The 21,157-nt window shown below is 38.2% G+C and overlaps 1 protein-coding gene across 9 annotated transcripts in view; it reads right to left on the reverse strand.

Annotated features, from left to right (window-relative positions):
* Positions 1-1,423: 1,423 nt before the first annotated feature.
* The window catches only part of LOC128701729 (Liprin-beta), a 144,086-nt gene continuing 124,352 nt past the window's right edge, over positions 1,424-21,157 (reverse strand). For 6 of the 9 annotated variants that reach the window (XM_053795616.2, XM_053795612.2, XM_053795615.2 and 3 more), the window contains 3 exons: positions 13,961-14,169; positions 12,473-12,598; positions 1,424-3,397 (listed from right to left, as the gene is read on the reverse strand). In XM_053795616.2, the coding sequence (XP_053651591.1) occupies positions 3,344-3,397; positions 12,473-12,598; positions 13,961-14,169 (389 nt within the window). In that variant the 3' untranslated portion in view covers positions 1,424-3,343. Of the gene's footprint in view, positions 3,398-3,690; positions 3,731-12,472; positions 12,599-13,960; positions 14,170-21,157 lie in introns of all 9 variants that reach the window. The other 3 variants (XM_070105026.1, XM_053795610.2, XM_053795611.2) reach the window with 2 other exon arrangements.

Raw genomic sequence — 21,157 nt, forward strand, 5'->3', positions numbered from 1 at the left:
TGTTGTATTACTTATATGATGTAAATGGTTTAGAAAGCTGATATGCTGAAGAATCAGATACTGGTGCAACATTTGGGAATCTTTATTATGGAAACATTTTGCCAGCCAGTGGCTTCTTCAGTCCATTACAGAGAAGAATGGTGGCAGATGAGGAGGAGTTTGAGGTAATCAGTCCCTCAGCCTGGTGTCGATATGTTCGGTCCATCAATCTTGACAGACGGAACACATGGACTCCAGGCTGAGGGACTGATTACTTCAAACTCATCTTCCACTGCTCTTCTCTGTAATGGACTGAAGAACCCACTGGCTGGTGAAACATTTCTGCAGTAAAGATTGCCAAATGTTGCACACGTGCCTCATTTTTCACTGTATTACTCTGACATACATAGTAAGCAGGGTTATTGACCTGAATTAAAGCTTTAGTTTAGCTGTCCCTGATGCTCGTAGCTGCACCAAATTACATTAGACCTCTTCAACGGTCCAAACATATATACACGTTCTCTCGCGTAACGCCCCAAATGTATATATACGTTTCATTTGTGATTTATTCAACATTGGCACAATAGGTCTCCACCACCTAGACATGAGAGAATGGGTGTGCGCACTCAATGTGCACACTCAGTGTGCGCACTCAGTGTGTGCATTCAGTGTGCACCATTTGAAAAAAATTGGGGATGCCTGGGTACCACATGCTCTTTTTTTCTATAAAAAACTGATTGTTTTTTCTCAAAATATTTGGGGTGCTGCGCAGGTGAACATATATATATACGTTTGGACCATTTAAGGGTTAATTACCTAACTTTTATATCAATATGCAATAATGAATATTAAAATGTACTGCTCCATAACCTGTGTCAATATAGAGTAAGAATCAGGATTAGTCTGCCCGAAATACCTAGGCATGCTAGTGGCTTTCTTTGTAATTAATATTTTGTAATACGTAAACCACACATTGTAAGCAAATAAACATTTTCATTTTCATTTTCATAGATTGTGATAATGAACCAAACAGTGTAGGGAAACAGACAGGTAATGCAAAATTATTATATTTAGTGGGAAGTGTTGAACTCTTAGGGAGTCAGTCATACAGCGCCTGGGGAATGAGAGGCAATCAGGTTTGATCCAAGGATGGAAGGACACGTTCAATTCCTTGGATCACGAGCCCATCACTGGCCTCAACAACCTACCTTGAGGAGAGGTAATGCATGATTTTCTGAAAAGCTTAATGAACACTAATATCCATTCATAAATCATCTACTCCATGATTTTTTTTTTTAATAAATTACAGTATCCTAAAAAACAGCCAGAGAAAAATCAATATTAAATTCATTAATAAACTTTATATAAATAGAACGATTCAAACATTTTGTTTAAAACAAGATGAGCATTTCCTCTCTCTGGGTCATCCAACCTTGATGTATTAAAAAAAAAAAAAAAAATCCTTCTTTTTGGGTCACCCTAACTAGATGCATTAAAAAAAAAAAAGCATTTCCTTGAAACTAACAATGGGACGATACCAATACCATAAAAATTAGCTGATACCCACCAATGCTAATACTTTAGCACACACCCCCCTAAAAGACCCCAATAACCGTATTATTATACCTTGTACAACATGTACAAGCATCTTCCGTGGTAATTTAAATTACACGTTGATCAAGTTATGCAGGCAACAATCAACCCATCAAACCACGGTTCGTAGTCCATCAACAAATCCCAATGAACAAAATAATCTTACGGTCCCTTCACACTAATCTCAAGGTCAATATATAAAAAAGTACAGGTCTCTACCTTTATTTTTTTAAGTGAAAACAATTCGGCATTTTTCCGATACTTATTTCCCTTCCCAAAAAAATAAAAAAAAATATAGTTGAGTCAATAGATATCTACTAAAACTTAATTATCTTAATTTCTATTAACACAAAACTAAAATTTTACAAAAAATTCTAAAACACGAAGCTATTTGACTGAAACAAAATTTATAGTTATTTAGAAACGTCACTGAAAAAAAATAATAATAGTTATTTAGAAAGAACAAACTTTATTTCAAAGAAAATGCAAAATCTATCATATCAAAAGTAAAAATGGCTTAGGTAAAGCAATCGCACTCACTACAAGTCGAGTCCAAACACGCAATGTTATGCAACTGCCATTTCTCCAAACTGCCTGCATGGAATGACATTTCGGTAAATTCTATAACAATAAGGCACGTACAGGTTGCTAAGCCTGAAAATTCATTCATAGAAGTCAGTCTGTTTCAGAGCACAAGAAATAGTATTGTACTGTATGTCTCATATGCATCTGGTTTTTTGACGAAATTTCTCATTTGACTAATTCAATATACTGTTAATTATTATGTAACTCTTCCTTTACTTCTAAGGTACTTAGACTGCCAAGTCATCAACACTGGTAATTACTATTTAGAACAAAAAGGTACAATACCATGACTGGAACAATACACAAATAACCCGCACATAGGAAAGAGCAGCTTGTAACGATGTTTTGGTTCAACTTAGACCATTTACAAGGCACACTAATGAAAGTGTTAGTGTGACTTGTAACACATCCTTGTGTGTTAGTGCGACTTGTAACACATCCTTGTGTGTTAGTGTGACTTGTAACACATCCTTGTGTGTTAGTGCGACTTGTAACACATCCTTGTGTGTTAGTGCGACTTGTAGCACATCCTTGTGTGTTAGTGTGACTTGTAACACATCCTTGTGCATTAGTGTGACTTGTAACACATCCTTGTGCATTAGTGTGACTTGTAACACATCCTTGTGTGTTAGTGTGACTTGTAACACATCCTTGTGTGTTAGTGTGACTTGTAACACATCCTTGTGTGTTAGTGTGACTTGTAACACATCCTTGTGCGTTAGTGTGACTTGTAACACATCCTTGTGCATTAGTGTGACTTGTAACACATCCTTGTGTGTTAGTGTGACTTGTAACACATCCTTGTGTGTTAGTGTGACTTGTAACACATCCTTGTGTGTTAGTGTGACTTGTAACACATCCTTGTGTGTTAGTGTGACTTGTAAATGGTCCAAATCAGACCAAATCATCATAAGCTTCTCTCTCCTACATGTGCATTATTTGTCCATGTATAATTACTATGCTTAGTTAATGAAACAGTATTTAGAAATGTCATTTATAACCGATATTCTTTAATTAGTACAATAAATTGTAACTCTTGACTACAGAGGTTTTAAAAGTTTAAATCCCCGACTTGGATGAATGTACACTGGCTCGTGTCAATAAAGAGGCACTGGACACAGGCGACGATGTGAGGTGCAGGCAGGTCAGAGACTAGAAAGACCTGACAACCAGTGGAGTCTTCCAACTACACCTTGGTGATGCGGCCAATCACTGGTGGGGCGGATGCTCGTTGGAGACGCTGCAGTGGTGACAAGAAGCATTAGTTCTTGGTATGAATACTGAGAAAAGTTTCTGTATTACAAGTATTCCTCATTGTGTAATTTTAGGTGATTTTGCTAATTTGAAAAACATTTTCAAGTTCCTTACATATAGCTGGGAATTTAAAGATGTTAATTAGTATTTAAAAGGTCTATAACTCTTGATTAAGGTATAAAGAAATTCAAATACATGACTTACACGCTTGCCAGGAGATTGCTTAATAAAATAACTATTTTGACAAGCTTACACATTTTGTAAACTGGCAATACGTACAGGTATATTTACCTCAACAAAGCCTGCCATCACCATTGGTCTGTGGGAAGCAGTGCCATGGAGAAGAGAAAATGGTTAGCCACACGAGAAAGCTAAGAGGCGGAGGAGGTGCATGACACTTCGCACACATATACAACACAAGTTACACTCATAACGCAGTACAACAGGCTCGAAAATGCAGGACCTCGTTGTGACGCACAATATACAGCTAAACTGATTTTAAGAACAAAAGTACTGTGCTATGATTACCATGCAAGACTAAAACTATGCAACCTTTTTCAATCTGAAATATTTTGACTAAAGGATATTAATGTTACATTACACTGGATATCTCCTTATATGATTTACATACACTGCATGATTCAGGCATTTTCCTCTGGCTGCACAACAATTTGCAAAGCATCTATTACATTAACGACACATCATCATCTTTCAACAAACCGGCCATATCCCACCAAGGCAGGGTGACCCAATAACAAAAACGAAAGTTTCTCTTTTTAACTTTAGTAATATATACAGGAGAAGGGGTTACTAGCCCCTTACTCCCGGCATGTTAGTCACCATTAATGGCACATATGTATTTCAAAATGTGACTAGACGTCCACTATGTTACCAAACACACCATAAGCAAAGCATGAAAAAATACCACAGTGAAAATAGGAAAAACCTGAGCACTTTCATGTGTGCAAGCACACGAAAGCGCTCAGGTTTTATTCCCCATTTTTGTTGTGATATTTTTCTCATATTTGCAATCATGCAATTTATTGCAATTTCTTCCATAATAAACAAGTTACATTTATAGGGATTTCAGGGTGTGTTAAACACACCAGGAACAACAAACAGTGGTAAGGAACAACGCAACTGATCAAAAGAGGTGATAGAAAGCATTATAACCACTGAAATATTAACAAGTTTTTCTTTTTTGTTTTCAATGAACCAGCTGTATCCCACTGAGGCAGGGTGGTCTATAAAGAAAAACAATAGTTCTCCTTTTACATTTGGTAATATTAACAAGTTATTTGACTTAATGGCTGAAAATGAGACACCATAAGCATAGCTCTGCTCCGGTAGCAACAAATAAATACTGAAATCACACGTTACCCTTGTCACTTGGGTGTCTTGGCAACTCAATCTACTCTTAGTACTGGCCTCTGCAATTAAACTGAAATTTAACAATCAAAGAATACTGTAGGGAACTTAAAACCTGGATGTCCAGCAAGGGTATCTGCTGCACTAACATAAACCATAAACTGGTCATAGGTAATGCAACCATTCTTCAAAGTTATAGGAAAAATCTGGCTAAAGTAATTGTTTTACACAACCTGCACATAGGAAGAAGAAACCTAAAACTACGTTTTGATCCAATTCGGACCGATTTAATGGTTCAAATTGAACTGAAACGTCATCGTAAGTTTCTTTCTACTATGTGGGGGTTATTTATGCATTGTTCTAGTTGTGGTATTGTGCCTTTTTGTTCTTGTTTTAAACATGGTTCCTTGTCACTTGAGTTAAAATAATTTGCAATCCCATAACAACCCAGCAGGAATATATCCAAGTCTAAGCAACTCGCCTCCATTCAAATTTTGTTATACTGTATACAGGCTAAACCGGTCTTTAATTTTAATTCTGTTGGCCAAGACAGTATCTTTAATGAGGAAACATTTCGCCACACAGTGGCTTCATCAGTCCATACAAAGGAGAATGGTGAAGAACAGGAGGAGTTTGAGATAATCAGTCCCTCAATCTCAAACTCCTCCTGTTCCTCACCATTCTCCTTTGTATGGACTGATGAAGCCACTGTGTGGCAAAACATTTCCTCAATAAAGATACCCAAGAGTTGCACATGTGTCTAATTTATCAACTTGTTGGTTCTCTGAACCATTTATTTACATCTTATACAGCAGCTAAGCAGGACTCCATAGTACATTAAAATTAGTTTTTCAACTAGTTTTAATTAATATTCCAACCTTGATCATATACTCAAAAATAAAGATAAATATGTTTGCTTGAATGCAGAAAATATTTTCATTCTATCAAAAGCATAATCATCTCTTAATTTTGGTGACAAAATTATTTAAAAATAAATTGTTTAAGTAACCAATATTCTCCGGGATTGCACTGTACAATTAACATGCAATCTAGACATTAACTACATTTACTAATTCCTTAAGTAATTACATTCCAAAGTTAAAGATTTTTAACATGCCTAAATTTTTAATAGGGTTAACAGTAGTGATGAGAAGATTATCAATTGTCTGGTAGTAAGTTTGTACTATACTAATACAGTAAAAATCCAATTATCCAGAATCCTTCATTGGAAAAATCAAATTAAACTGACACACATGTTGATCAATGGGTGTGCATGTATGTAGGTAGTGTTTTGACCAGTGTTTAGGGCAGTGTTTAGGGCAGTGTTTAGGGTAGTGTTTAGGGTAGTGTTTAGGGCAACATTTGGGTAGTGTTTAGGGCAGTGTTTAGGTTGTGTTTTAGTCAGTGTTTAACCAGTGTTTAGGGTAGGGTTTAATCAGTGTTTAGGTAGTATTCAGGGCAATGTTTAACCAGTGTATAGGGCAGTGTTTAAGGCAGTGTTTAGCCAGTGTTTATGGCAGTGATGAACCAATATTTATGGCAGTTTAACCGGTGTTTAAGACAGTGTTTAACCATTGTTTAGGGCAGTGTTGAACCAGTGTTTAAGGTAGAGTTTAGGTAGTCTGCCACAAGACAATAAAATTTTCTTGAAATAATAAATAATCAGGCACTGAACACTAAATATCCTGTAAATACGGTCTGAAAACATACGTTTTGAAAAAAAAAAATGATGAAAAATGATGAAAAAATGGTCAAAAGTGCTAATAGCAATGAATTGCAAGCATGAAGGACACAACAACCAGGTTACCATGTGAAGCTCACTCAAGAAATTTCAAATACGCCTACCATCCGACTTACGACCGAGTTCGGTTCCGAGAAACCGGTCGTAAGTCAAAATGGTCATAAGTCGAACTTTACTACTGAATATCAATAAAACATTTTTGTAATGACTTTATTTTATTGTTTTATTTTGGTATTTCATGTTTTACTTTACGTTTTATGTTGTTAGTACTGTATTTTATACTGTAAGGTTTAGGATAAACACTGTGTACAACACAAACACTTGTTTATTTCTAAGAAATTTGGCATAAAAACACGGTCGTAAGTCGAGTGGTCGTAAGTCGAGCAGGTCGTAAGTCGGATGGTAGGTGTAATTATTTCTGGGCAAGTTGTAACTTCATTTTCATTTTTTAACCGTGTAAAACGAAGGCCGATTTTTTTGGTAAAAATGAAAAATCTTATTTTTTAAATATTTGGGCACTTCAATTTTACCCCCATTGGCAGTTTAAGAGTTAATGGCTCTATTCAGCATTTAACTAACTTTACCAATACTTTTTTTTTTTTTCAACAAATCAGTCATATCTGAGGCAGGGTAACCTGAAAACAAAAACATAAGAAGGGGTTACTAGCCCCTTGCTCCCAGCATTTTAGTCACCTCTTACATGTATGACTTCCTCCGTCAGTCATGCGCCCCTTATGACACACATGACTTTACAGAGGAAGAATTCTTTTCCGCTTCCCCGATAGGTATTAACATTAAACCCTCAATTTAACGGACTAACAGGGAATGGAAGAGAATGGTGGGTAACAGTGATTGTGGTAAATAATTATGAGATTGTTTTGCGGTGAATGTAACAATGAAGAACAACGACCTTCAACCACTGTTTGCATATCAGTTTATGCAACATCATAAGAAAAACATTTATTTTTCTCTGTCAGTCACCCTGCCTCGGGGCAACAGAAAAAATTCTAAAGTCCATTAAATCAAAGATTTAATTTTGCTCAATAATTTTTTTATAATGCTGTGAACTTGAGAAATTTGTGAAACGGCTAGTCATCAAAAATTAATATATTATTCAATAACATCATTTTTTTCCCCTTATGATGGGCTACATAATTTCAAATTAAGTGATGCTATTAAAGAAATATCCATATAGTATTTCTTAAGTTTATTAACCCTTAATGTCCAAACGTAGATCTACGTTCGTGTGCGTAGCACTCCGAACGTAGATCTACATTTTTTTACGTGCTTTCAAATGGAGAAAATAAAGGTCGGAGTGCTAGGCACATGAATGTAGATCTATGTTTGGACAGTTTAAGGGCTAATGTATCAAAGAAATATATACTGTATTTCTTAAGTTAACTAAAATCAAAGAAATATTATATATTTCTTAAGTATTAATGTATCAAGGAAATATTATATATTTCTTAGCTTTATTAATGTATCCAAGAAATATCCATACACGTATTTCTCATGTTTATTAATGAATCCAAGAAATATCCATATATTTCTCAAGTTTATTAATGTTCTGACCATGACCTTACTGTTGAAGAATTGTGATGACTAACCTGTTGAGAATCTTGATGACTTATTTGTGTAATTAATGTGTGTGTAATAGTGATTAGCAGAAAATTTAAGCACTGAACTAAGACATTATAAAGACAGTAACCCAGGTAGTAGGTTGGGGGACAGCATCACCCAGGGAGGTACTACCGTCCTGTGGTAGTAGGTAGGTAGACAGAACCACCCAGGGAGGTACTACTGTCCTGTGGTAGTAGGTAGGTAGACAGAACCACCCAGGGAGGTACTACCATCCTGTGGTAGTAGGTAGGTAGACAGAACCACCCAGGGAGGTACTACCATCCTGTGGTAGTAGGTAGGTAGACAGCATCACCCAGGGAGGTACTACCATCCTGTGGTAGTAGGTAGGTAGACAGCATCACCCAGGGAGGTACTACCATCCTGTGGTAGTAGGTAGGTAGACAGCATCACCCAGGGAGGTACTACTGTCCTGTGGTAGTAGGTAGGTAGACAGCACCACCCAGGGAGCCACTACTGTCCTGTGGTAGTAGGTAGGTAGACAGCATCACCCAGGGAGCTACTACCATCCTGTGGTAGTAGGAAGGTAGACAGCATCACCCAGGGAGCTACTACCATCCTGTGGTAGTAAGTAGATAGACAGCACCACCCAGGGAGGTACTACCATCCTATGATAGTAGGTAGGTAGACAGCATCACCCAGGGAGCTACTACCATCCTGTGGTAGTAGGAAGGTAGACAGCATCACCCAGGGAGCTACTACCATCCTGTGGTAGTAGGTAGATAGACAGCACCACCCAGGGAGGTACTACCATCCTGTGGTAGTAGGTAGGTAGACAGCATCACCCAGGGAGCTACTACCATCCTGTGGTAATAGGTAGGTAGACAGCATCACCGAGGGAGGTACTACCATCCTGTGGTAGTAGGTAGGTAGACACCATCACCCAGGGAGCTACTACTGTTCTGTGGTAGTAGGTAGGTAGACATCACCACCATGGGAGCTACTACCATCCTGTGGTAATAGGTAGGTAGACAGCATCACCGAGGGAGCTACTACCATCCTGTGGTAGTAGGTAGGTAGACACCATCACCCAGGGAGCTACTACTGTTCTGTGGTAGTAGGTAGGTAGACATCACCACCATGGGAGCTACTACCATCCTGTGGTAGTAGGTTGGTAGACAGCAACTGCCCAGGAAGGTACTACCATCCTGCCAGGTGAGTGTGAAATAGATGCCTGTAATTATTTTACATGATGGTAGGATTGCTGGTGTTGTTTTTCTGTCTCATAAACATGCAAGATTTCAGGTACGTCTTGCTACTTCTACTTACACTTAGTTCACACAACACATACATGTACAAGCACATATATATACACACCCGTCTGGGTTTTCTTCTATTTTCTTTCTAGTTCTTGTACTTGTTTATTTCCTCTTATCTCCATGGGGAAGTGGAACAGAATTCTTCCTCATTAAGCCATGCGTGTTGTAAGAGGCGACTAAAATGCCGGGAGCAAGGGGCTAGTAACCCCTTCTCCTGTATACATTACTAAATTTAAAAGGAGAAACTTTTGTTATTTCCTTTGGGCCGCCCCGCCTCGATGGGATATGGCCGGTGTGTTGAAAGAAGAAGAAGAAGACAGTAAATAGCACTTAGAATATCCAAAAAATTTAATCGCAGTATCTGGACTTTAGTTGATTCTGACCAATTCTGATAATTGGATTTATACTATAGAGAAGGAAACAGGCTAAAAAAAATTAAAAAAAAAAAAAAAAAAAAAAAAAGACTAATTATAGAATCAGTTAATATTTAAAATTAATATTTGTGCAAACAACTTAATGAAGACTCATGCTAAGAAACTGTCAAACCTGTACTGTTATTTTTTGATTCCCAACATTATTTTATCATCATCTCACTAGTGTTTTCTCACATTTTACAACTACAAAAATTTATATTTTTATACATTCATACTTAAATACAGGTGGTCGTTGACTTACAATAGGGTTATGTTCAGAGGAGTCCATCGTAAGTTAAAAATATTGTGAAGGCGAATATGATATGCTAAATAAGTAGTTATTTAAACTACTGTCACTGAATAAGTAAATTAACAAATAATTACTGTAACTAAATACCAGTACTGAAAGGTAAAAAAAAAATGTATACAAGTTACAGATTTGCCGCCTTCAGTAAGTCAAAATACCGTAAGTCGAGGAGCAACTGTACTGTACTACACTGTCAGGAGCATAACAAGCGCTTACTTTCACTCCGGTCATATCAAAACATCCCATTCTCTCTTACCAGCAACAGCATCCACAAAGAAATTCACCAAAATTCCTCTTACTCTATCCACATCCACATGAATATAATACAGTGGACCCCCGCTTTACGATCACATCCCAATGCAACCAATTATGTAAGTGTATTTATGTAAGTGCGTTTGTACGTGTATGTTTGGGGGTCTGAAATGGACTAATCTAATTCACAATATTCCTTATGGGAACAAATTCATTCAGTACTGGCACCTGAACATACTTCTGGAATGAAATGCAGTGGACCCCCGCATAACGATCACCTCCGAATGTGACCAATTATGTAAGTGTATTTATGTAAGTGCGTTTGTACGTGTATGTTTGGGGGACTGAAATGGACTAATCTACTTCACAATATTTCTTATGGGAACAAATTCGGTCAGTACTGGCACCTGAACATACTTCTGGAATGAAATAATATCGTAAACCGGGGGTCCACTGTACTGTACAAGTTCCAAAGCTACTATCATACAACATAATTTCAATATGTCACACCACACAATGTACTGTATAGTCATGAAGGTTTCAAAATCTTAGATGAATTAGGTGGAATACTAATACATTTAAAAACACTGAGCATATATTATAGAACTCAAATAATTCAAGGGACTACTGTATATTATATGCCTACAAAGAACATGTTTACCAAAAAAACAAAAATAAAAAAAACATGAATATGGCCTTAAAAACACTGAAATTTATAAAAATTCTGCTAAATCCTCCATAACAATGCTGTCAAACCATATACAGTGGACCCCCGGTTAACGATATTTTTTCACTCCATAAGTATGTTCAGGTGCCAGTACTGACCGAATTTATTCCCATAAGGAATATTGTGAAGTAGATTAGTCCATTTCAGACCCCCAAACATACACGTACAAACGCACTTACATAAATACACTTACATAATTGGTCGCATTCGGAGGTAATCATTATGCGGGGGTCCACTGTATAAGTTTTAAAAATTGTGAGTGAAGCAAAATATTCATTAAGTGTAGTATGTAAACTAATAACTCAGCAGTTGTGATATATGTTGGCCTTCTCCCACTAAGACAGGGCAACCCAAAAAAGAAAATTTCACCATCATTCACACCATCACTGCCTTGCCAGAGGCACTCAGATACGACAGTTTAGATGTCACTCTAAACAACAACTATCTCTAACCCCTCCTTTAAAGTGCAGGCATTGCGCTCCACACCTCCAGGACTCAAGTCTGGCTAACTGGTATCCCTGAATCTCTTCACAAAACATTACCATGCTCACACTCCAACAGCTCATCAAGTCCCAAAAACTATTTGCCTCCACTCACTCCTTACACACTCACACATGCATGCTGTATGTCCAAATTTATATCCCCCCTTCCCCCCCCCCCAAAAAAAAAAAAAAACTTTCACACTACGCCTCACACAACATAAAGTAAATAACATCCCATGAAACTAAACATAACCAGCATAAATTAAAAACTCTTTAAATTGGTAAAGTTTAAAGATACTTTTAAAATTCACCTGTTAATTACTTCAATTTTGTGGTTATTGTCAATTAAAAATAACTGTCAAGTATGAGTCAGTAGCCTGCTCGTGTTCCTCCATGATATTGTTCTTAAATGTATGAATCTTTCTTTTACCTCATCCGACAGACGCAAATCTTTCTCTTACCTCATCTGCCACAGACACAAATCTTTCTCTTACCTCATCTGCCACAGACACAAATCTTTCTCTTACCTCATCCACCACAGACACAAATCTTTCTCTTACTTCATCCACCAGACACAAATCTTTCTCTTACTTCATCCACCAGACACAAATCTTTCTCTTACCTCATCCACCACAGACACAAATCTTTCTCTTACCTCATCCACCACAGACACAAATCTTTCTCTTACTTCATCCAACACAGACACAAATCTTTCTCTTACTTCATCCACAACAGACAAATCTTTCTCTTACTTCATCCACCACAGACACAAATCTTTCTCTTACCTCATCCAACACCTGTCTACCTACTTTCTTCTTCAACTTGTCTATCATCACAAAATTCATCTTCTCCATTTTATTTATTCTTGCCTTACCTCCTTTTCCTTGTCCTGCATGGCACCTACTGGAGGCTTCTCATCAAGAGGACACAACAGGTCATCAAAATCCGTTTCTGCTTTGGATTTCTTCCGTTTCAGTGAAAACTGTGACTTTTTCGGCATCTGAAATGTATTTTGGATTGGTTTTTACTCATACTTTTATAAGATTATGGAATCCATAGTTACACAAATAAGCCATCCAAGTCGGACGTTTCGGTCTGACTTGGACCATTTATACAAAGTCACGCTACCACTTGGGGTTTGGAGATCAGTGTATTATGTTCTATGATTTTCGTGACAGTGATAGTAAAATAATAGATGTTTAGGCTGTACACTTCACATATAGCTTCACTTCATGGGCAGGCTCTTTTTTTTCTTGCTGCTTCTATTGGAAGAATTCTCAACCTTAAGCTCTCTTTGAGAGTGCAGGTTTGTGGAGGCCTTTGTAACCTAAAGGGAATTCTCTGGCAAATACAGGCCAGCCATCACTGATCCAGCAATCAAATCCAGTTCCATCACTAATTTCAGCTAGCATAATTTCAAATTCAGTTGACAGGTGAATTGCTGAAAGGTGTAGACCATTCTGTGATTCGGCAAAATCACTAATCCGGCACCCAACAGGTCCCAGTGACACCGGATTAGTGATGGTTGACCTGTACTATATAAACTCCCTGTAAAACTATAACCACACTACACACACTCATATAACTTAGCATGCAGGAACTTTGATTGCTCCTCTGTAGAAATATATATAGACAATGGAAGTTGAGGTGTTAATGGAAAAGGTGCTTTCAATCATAGTGTGACTTTGTAAATGGTCCAAGTCAGACTGAAACATTGTCATAAGCTTCTCTCTCTCCTATGTGTGAGTTATTTGTGTATTGTGCTTTTTTTATTTTTTAAATCCATAGTTTTGTATTCTACATGTCACAAAAACTATTTTTTTTTAACACACTGGCCGTTTCCCACCGAGGCAGGTGACCTGAAAAAGAAGAAACACTTTCATCATCACTCACTCCATCACTGTCTTGCATTACTTTATGACTCACGAAATCATAATAACACGGTTATAAACAAACTAAAATGCCGGGAACAATGGGCTAGTAACCCCTTTTCCTGTAAAGATTACTAAAAAGAATAATAAGAAGAAAATTGTTTTCTTTCTTTTTTGGGTCACCCTGCCTCGGTGGGAGACAGCCGACTTGTTGAAAAAAAAAAAAAAAAAAAAAAAAAAAAAATAAACAAACCACAGAACGGGTGGAGTTTGAACCCATGGCAAGTGAGTCCTGGACTTTTAGGACTCACTTTCCTTGGGTTTAAATCCTGGTTTGATTATTTTATGTATTGAGGTGAATTTTTTGCACTGAGAACAAAAAAACAACACTAAAGTGAAAATATACATAAAATTACCTTATTAGATTTAATTTTGTATGACAAAAATTCACTCTAAAAATCTATCAAAAAAGAAAAACTTAAGACTCTGACCTTAACTTTAGCTGAGGTGGTGAGTGGAGTGTACCCCGATGATGCTTCCAATTCTCTCTTCTCCTGTACTACGGAACGACCCACCAGCTCCTTGAAGTGTGTGTTGAGGTGTCGTCTTAGAAGTGTCTTTCCACTCGGGATGGAAAGCAGAGCTGCAAGAACCTCGGAATTGAAGCGCACTTCATACACCATTAGTGCTCCGTGGACACCTGAATCAAAGAAAAAAGAAGGAGTTTTATTTTTCTTTCAACAAATCAGCCACCTCTCCCTGAGGCAGGGTGACCCAAAAAGAAACACACTTACCATCATTCAACACTTTCACCATCATTCAATACTTTCACCATCATTCACACATAATCACTATCTTTGCAGAGGCCTCAGATATGACAGTTTAGACGTCAACCCCAAATAGCCAATATCCCAAACCCCTCCTTTAACCCTTAAACTGTCCAAACATAGATTTACGTTTGCTTGCGTAGCACTCCAAACATAGATCTACATTTTTTTTACATTGTTTCTTATAGAGAAAATCAAGGTCGGAGCGCTATGCTCGCAAACGTAGATCTATGTTTGGACAGTTTAAGGGTTAAAGTGCAGCCATTGTACTTCCCACCTCCAGGACTCAAATCCGACTAACCGGTAAAGAAGGAATCTTTTTTTTATTTTTTTTTTTTTTTTTTTTTTTTTTTTTTTTTTCAACAAGTCGGCCGTCTGCCACCGAGGCAGGGTGACCCAAAAAAGAAAGAAAATCCCCAAAAAGAAAATACTTTCATCATCATTCAACACTTTCACCACACTCGCACATTATCACTGTTTTTGCAGAGGTGCTCAGAATACAACACTTCAGAAGCATATACATATAAAGATACACAACATATCCCTCCAAACTGCCAATATCTTATATATATTATATATATTAAATCTTATATATATTAAATACAGTAGCCTCCTTTATTCTGTATCTAAAAATATGAAGATTTTTCTCAAATTTAATCAAAACATATAATGATTTTTTGGACTATTTTTCTGCCCATTGCAAAAATTAAAACATTTTTACTAAAAATCCATTATATGAGAGGAGAAAATACCTATTAGATTTTGGTGCACTTTTCATACGATTTTTTTAAAATACAGTGGACCCCCGCATAACGATGGCATCGCATAGCGATTTTTCCGCATAACGATTACTTTTATCGCAAAATTTTTGCCGCGCATACCGATTAAAAACCCGCATACCGATTTTCGTCCGAGACGCGTCCAATGTGCCCTCAGCCAGCCTCACATGTGCCGCTCCGTCCCATTGTTTACCAGCCAGCCTCCGCGGTAACATCCAAGCATACACTCGGAATATTTCGTATTATTACAGTATTTTCGGTGCTGTTTCTGGAAAATAAGTGACCATGGGCCCCAAGAAAGCTTCTAGTGCCAACCCTACACCTCAAAGGGTAAGAATTACTATAGAGATGAAGAAAGAGATAATTGATAAGTATGAAAGTGGAGTGCGTATAGCCGACCTAGTCAAGCTGTACAAGAAACCCCAATCAACCATCGCTACTATTGTGGGCACCAGAAAGACAATCAAGGAAGCTGTTCTTGCCAAAGGTTCAACTGTGTTTTCGAAACAAAGATCGCAATTGATGGAAGATGTTGAGAGACTCTTATTGGTGTGGATAAATGAAAAACAGATAGCAGGAGATAGCGTCTCTCAAGCGATCATATGTGAAAAGGCTAGGAAGTTGCATGAGGATTTAATTAAAAAAATGCCTGCAACTAGTGATGATGTGAGTGAATTTAAGGCCAGCAAAGGTTGGTTTGAGAGATTTAAGAAGCGTAGTGGCATCCATAGTGTGATAAGGCATGGTGAGGCTGCCAGTTCGGACCACAAAGCGGCTGAAAAATATGTGCAGGAATTCAAGGAGTACATAGAAACTGAAGGACTGAAACCTGAACAAGTGTTTAATTGTGATGAAACAGGCCTGTTCTGGAAGAAAATGCCAAGCAGGACCTACATTACTCAGGAGGAAAAGGCACTCCCAGGACATAAGCCTATGAAAGACAGGCTTACTTTGTTGATGTGTGCCAATGCTACTGGTGATTGCAAAGTGAAGCCTTTATTAGTGTATCACTCTGAAACTCCCAGAGCGTTCAGGCAAAAGAATGTCCTCAAGGATAATTTGTGTGTGCTGTGGAGGGCAAACAGTAAGGCATGGGTCACTAGGGAATTTTTCTATAACTGGTTACACCATGCATTTGCCCCCAATGTGAAAAATTACCTAACTGAAAAGAAATTAGAACTTAAGTGCCTCCTGGTGTTAGACAATGCCCCTGGTCATCCTACAGACGTGGCAGAGCGACTTTATGGGGACATGAGCTTCATTAAGGTGAAGTTTTTGCCTCCTAATACCACTCCTCTCCTGCAGCCCATGGACCAGCAGGTTATTTCCAACTTCAAGAAACTGTACACAAAAGCTCTGTTTGAAAGGTGCTTTGTAATGACCTCAGAAACTCAACTGACTCTAAGAGAGTTTTGGAGAGATCACTTTAATATCCTCAATTGTGTAAACCTTATAGGTAAGGCTTGGGAGGAAGTGACTAAGAGGACCTTGAACTCTGCTTGGAAGAAACTGTGGCCAGAATGTGTAGACAAAAGGGATTTTGAAGGGTTTGAGGCTAACCCTGAGAATCCTGTGCCAGTTGAGGAATCCATTGTGGCATTGGGAAAGTCCTTGGGGTTGGAGGTTAGTGGGGAGGATGTGGAAGAGTTGGTGGAGGAGGACAATGAAGAACTAACCACTGATGAGCTGATAGATCAACTTCAAGAGCAAGAGGCCAGACCTGAGGAAACTGGTTCAGAGGAGGGGAGAGAGAAATTGAAGAAGTTGCCTACTACAAAGATAAAGGAAATCTGTGCTAAGTGGCTTGAAGTGCAAACCTTCATGGATGAAAATCACCCTCACACAGCTATTGCAAGCCGTGCTGGTGATTATTACACTGACAATGTTGTGAAACACTTTAGGCAAGTCATAAAGGAACGAGAGGTACAGGCCACTATGGACAGATATCTTGTGCGAAAGAAGTCCAGTGACTCTGAAGCTGGCCCTAGTGGCATTAAAAGAAGAAGGGAAGTAACCCCAGAAAAGGACTTACTACCTCAAGTCCTAATGGAAGGGGATTCCCCTTCTAAACACTAACACACTCTCTCCCCTCCTCCCATCCCATCAATCATCACCAGATCTTCAATAAAAGTAAGTGTCATTTAATTGTGCATGCCTTTTTCAGTTTGTGTGTATTAAAATTAACATTTCATGTGGTAAAAAAATTTTTTTTCATACTTTTGGGCGTCTTGCACGGATTAATTTTATTTCCATTATTTCTTATGGGGAAAATTCATTCGCATAACGATTATTTCGCATAACGATGAGCCCTCTTGCACGGATTAAAATCGTTAACCGGGGGTCCACTGTACATGAAATATTAAGATGTACTCTTAATGAAGCAGAAACCTTCAAATTAAGGAAGAGAAATCTCGTCATTGGTCTGGAGTTTCAGGACTCACTCACCAGGGGTTCAAACCTCACCCGTTCCATGGCTTCTCTTCATATATTATGTATTTATGTATTAATCACAAACATTTCACAGCTGTCACTACATTTCACAGCTGTCACTACATTTCACAGCTGTCACTACATTTCACAGCTGTCACTACATTTCACAGCTGTCACTACATTTCACAGCTGTCACTACATTTCACAGCTGTCACTACATTTCACAGCTGTCACTACATTTCACAGCTGTCACTACATTTCACAGCCGTCACTACATTTCACAGCTGTCACTACATTTCACAGCTGTCACTACATTTCACAGCTGCCACTACATTTCACAGCTGTCACTACATTTCACAGCTGTCACTACATTTCACACCTGTCACTACATTTCACAGCTGTCACTACATTTCACACCTGTCACTACATTTCACAGCTGTCACTACATTTCACAGCTGTCACTACATTTCACAGCTGTCACTACATTTCACAGCTGTCACTACATTTCACAGCTGTCACTACATTTCACAGCTGTCACTACATTTCACAGCTGTCACTACATTTCACAGCTGTCACTACATTTCACAGCTGCCACTACATTTCACAGCTGCTACTACATTTCACAGCTGTCACTACATTTCACAGCTGTCACTACATTTCACAGCTGTCACTACATTTCACAGCTGTCACTACATTTCACAGCTGTCACTACATTTCACAGCTGCCACTACATTTCACAGCTGCTACTACATTTCACAGCTGTCACTACATTTCACAGCTGTCACTACATTTCACAGCTGTCACTACATTTCACAGCTGTCACTACATTTCACAGCTGCCACTACATTTCACAGCTGTCACTACATTTCACAGCTGTCACTACATTTCACAGCTGCCACTACATTTCACAGCTGTCACTACATTTCACAGCTGTCACTACATTTCACAGCTGTCACTACATTTCACAGCTGTCACTTCATTTCACAGCTGCCACTACATTTCACAGCTGCCACTACATTTCACAGCTGCTACTACATTTCACAGCTGTCACTACATTTCACAGCTGCCACTACATTTCACAGCTGTCACTACATTTCACAGCTGTCACTACATTTCACAGCTGCCACTACATTTCACAGCTGTCAATACATTTCACAGCTGTCACTACATTTCACAGCTGTCACTACATTTCACAGCTGTCACTTCATTTCACAGCTGCCACTACATTTCACAGCTGCCACTACATTTCACAGCTGCTACTACATTTCACAGCTGTCACTACATTTCACAGCTGTCACTACATTTCACAGCTGTCACTACATTTCACAGCTGCCACTACATTTCACAGCTGTCACTACATTTCACAGCTGTCACTACATTTCACAGCTGTCACTACATTTCACAGCTGTCACTACATTTCACAGCTGTCACTACATTTCTTTCAATACCCTTTTTTTACAATTATGTTCCCTGACTTACGATGGTTTGACTTTACAATGGTGCAAAAACAATTATGTTCCCTGACTTACGATGGTTTGACTTTACAATGGTGCAAAAACAACTATGTTCCCTGACTTACTATGGTTTGACTTTACAATGGTGCAAAAACAATTATGTTCCCTGACTTACGATGGTTTGACTTTACAATGGTGCAAAAACAATTATGTTCCCTGACTTACGATGGTTTGACTTTACAATGGTGCAAAAACAATTATGTTCCCTGACTTACGATGGTTTGACTTTACAATGGAACCTCAAATTTCGAATGTATCACTTATCGAACGCTTCAAAAATAGAACCCTTTTTTCGAACCAACTTTGTCCTTATTATCGAACGCGCCCCTATTTTCGGACCGCCAGGTACCGGACCTGTCCGCCAGCCTCTGCCCGTGTCCCCGCGCAGGCGCCATGACCCAGTCTGGCTTTGTTGATGCTTGAGTGAACACTAACCTGCGCTTTCATTCAAACATTTTATGATTATTTCATTGTGTTTAGTGTTTGTGGGACTGTGAAATAAGCTACCATGGGGCCAAAGAAACTTGCTAGTGGTACCTCTGTGGTAAAGAAAGTGAGAAACACCATAGATGTGAAGAAGGAAATAATACAGAAGTATGAGAGTGGTGTGAGACTTGTTGAGCTTGCCAGGATGTATGGGAAAAAACAAATCGACCATCGGTTCTATCCTGTCAAAGAAAAAACAAATCAAGGAAGCTGATGTTGCAAAAGGTGTTAATATGCTAACCAAAAACAGACCACAAATAGTTGAAGAGGTTGAGAAGTTGTTGCTGGTGTGGATCAAGGATAAAGAGATGGCGGGTGATAGTGTTTCAGAGACGATTATTTGCAAAAAGGCAAGGAAGTAGTATGCCGATCTGATACAGAAAACTCCTGGAACCAGTTCAGTGATAGAACCATATCCCATTTTAGGGAAATGTTAAAGAGGCGCCAGAAACAGAGGACTGTGGACAGTTATTTTGTGAGACAGGGGCCCAGTGACTCTCAAGCTGGTCCTAGTGGCATTAAAAGACAGAGAAGGGAAGTAACCCCAGAGAAGGCTTTACCTGAAGTCCTCATGGAGGGGGATTCTCCTTCCAAACACTAACCCCAACTCCCTCTCTCCTCCCTATCTTCAAGATGCCATCACCAATCTTCAATAAAGGTAAGTAAAATGTTATTTTATATGCTTATTTAATTTTCTTTTTTTTTTCAACAAGTCGGCCGTCTCCCACCGAGGCAGGGTGACCCAAAAAAGAAAGAAAATCCCCAAAAAGAAAATACTTTCATCATCATTCAACACTTTCACCTCACTCGCACATAATCACTGTTTTTGCAGAGGTGCTCAGAATACAACACTTCAGAAGCATATACATATAAAGATACACAACATATCCCTCCAAACTGCCAATATACCAAACCCCTCATTTAAAGTACAGGCATTGTACTTCCCATTTCCAGGACTCAAGTCCGACTATATGAAAATAACCGGTTTCCCTGAATCCCTTCACTAATTTATTTAATTTAATTTATTTAAATTTATTAATACATAATTGAACACTATATTTGTTGTGTGTATGTAAAACTGTAATTAATCTCTATAAAATGTATTTTTTTTATGAATATTTTTGGGTTTCTGGAATGGACTAATTGTATTTCCATTATTTCTTATGGGAAATATTGCTTCGATTTTCAAACTTTTCAAATTTAGAACTAGCCCCTGGAATGGATTAAGTTCAATATTTGAGGTTCCACTGTACAATGGTGCAAAAACAATTACTGTGGAGATGAAACTTAAGATAATTAACCAGCATGAAGGTGGCAAATCCCTAACTTGTATTCATTTATACAGTGGACCCCCGCATAACGATTACCTCCGAATGTGACCAATTATGTAAGTGTATTTATGTAAGTGCGTTTGTATGTGTATGTTTGGGGGTCTGAAATGGACTAATCTAATTAACAATATTCCTTATGGGAACAAATTCGTTCAGTACTGGCACCTGAACATACTTCTGGAATGAAATAATATCGTTAACCGGGGGTCCACTGTATTTACTTTTCATTACTGGTGTTTAGTTACAGTAATTACTTGTTTACAAACTTACTCAATGACAGTAGTAATTAATTTACTTATTTATTTACCATATATTCATATT

This window comes from Cherax quadricarinatus, chromosome 96, assembly GCF_038502225.1.
Source record: "Cherax quadricarinatus isolate ZL_2023a chromosome 96, ASM3850222v1, whole genome shotgun sequence".
NCBI lineage: Eukaryota > Metazoa > Arthropoda > Malacostraca > Decapoda > Parastacidae > Cherax > Cherax quadricarinatus.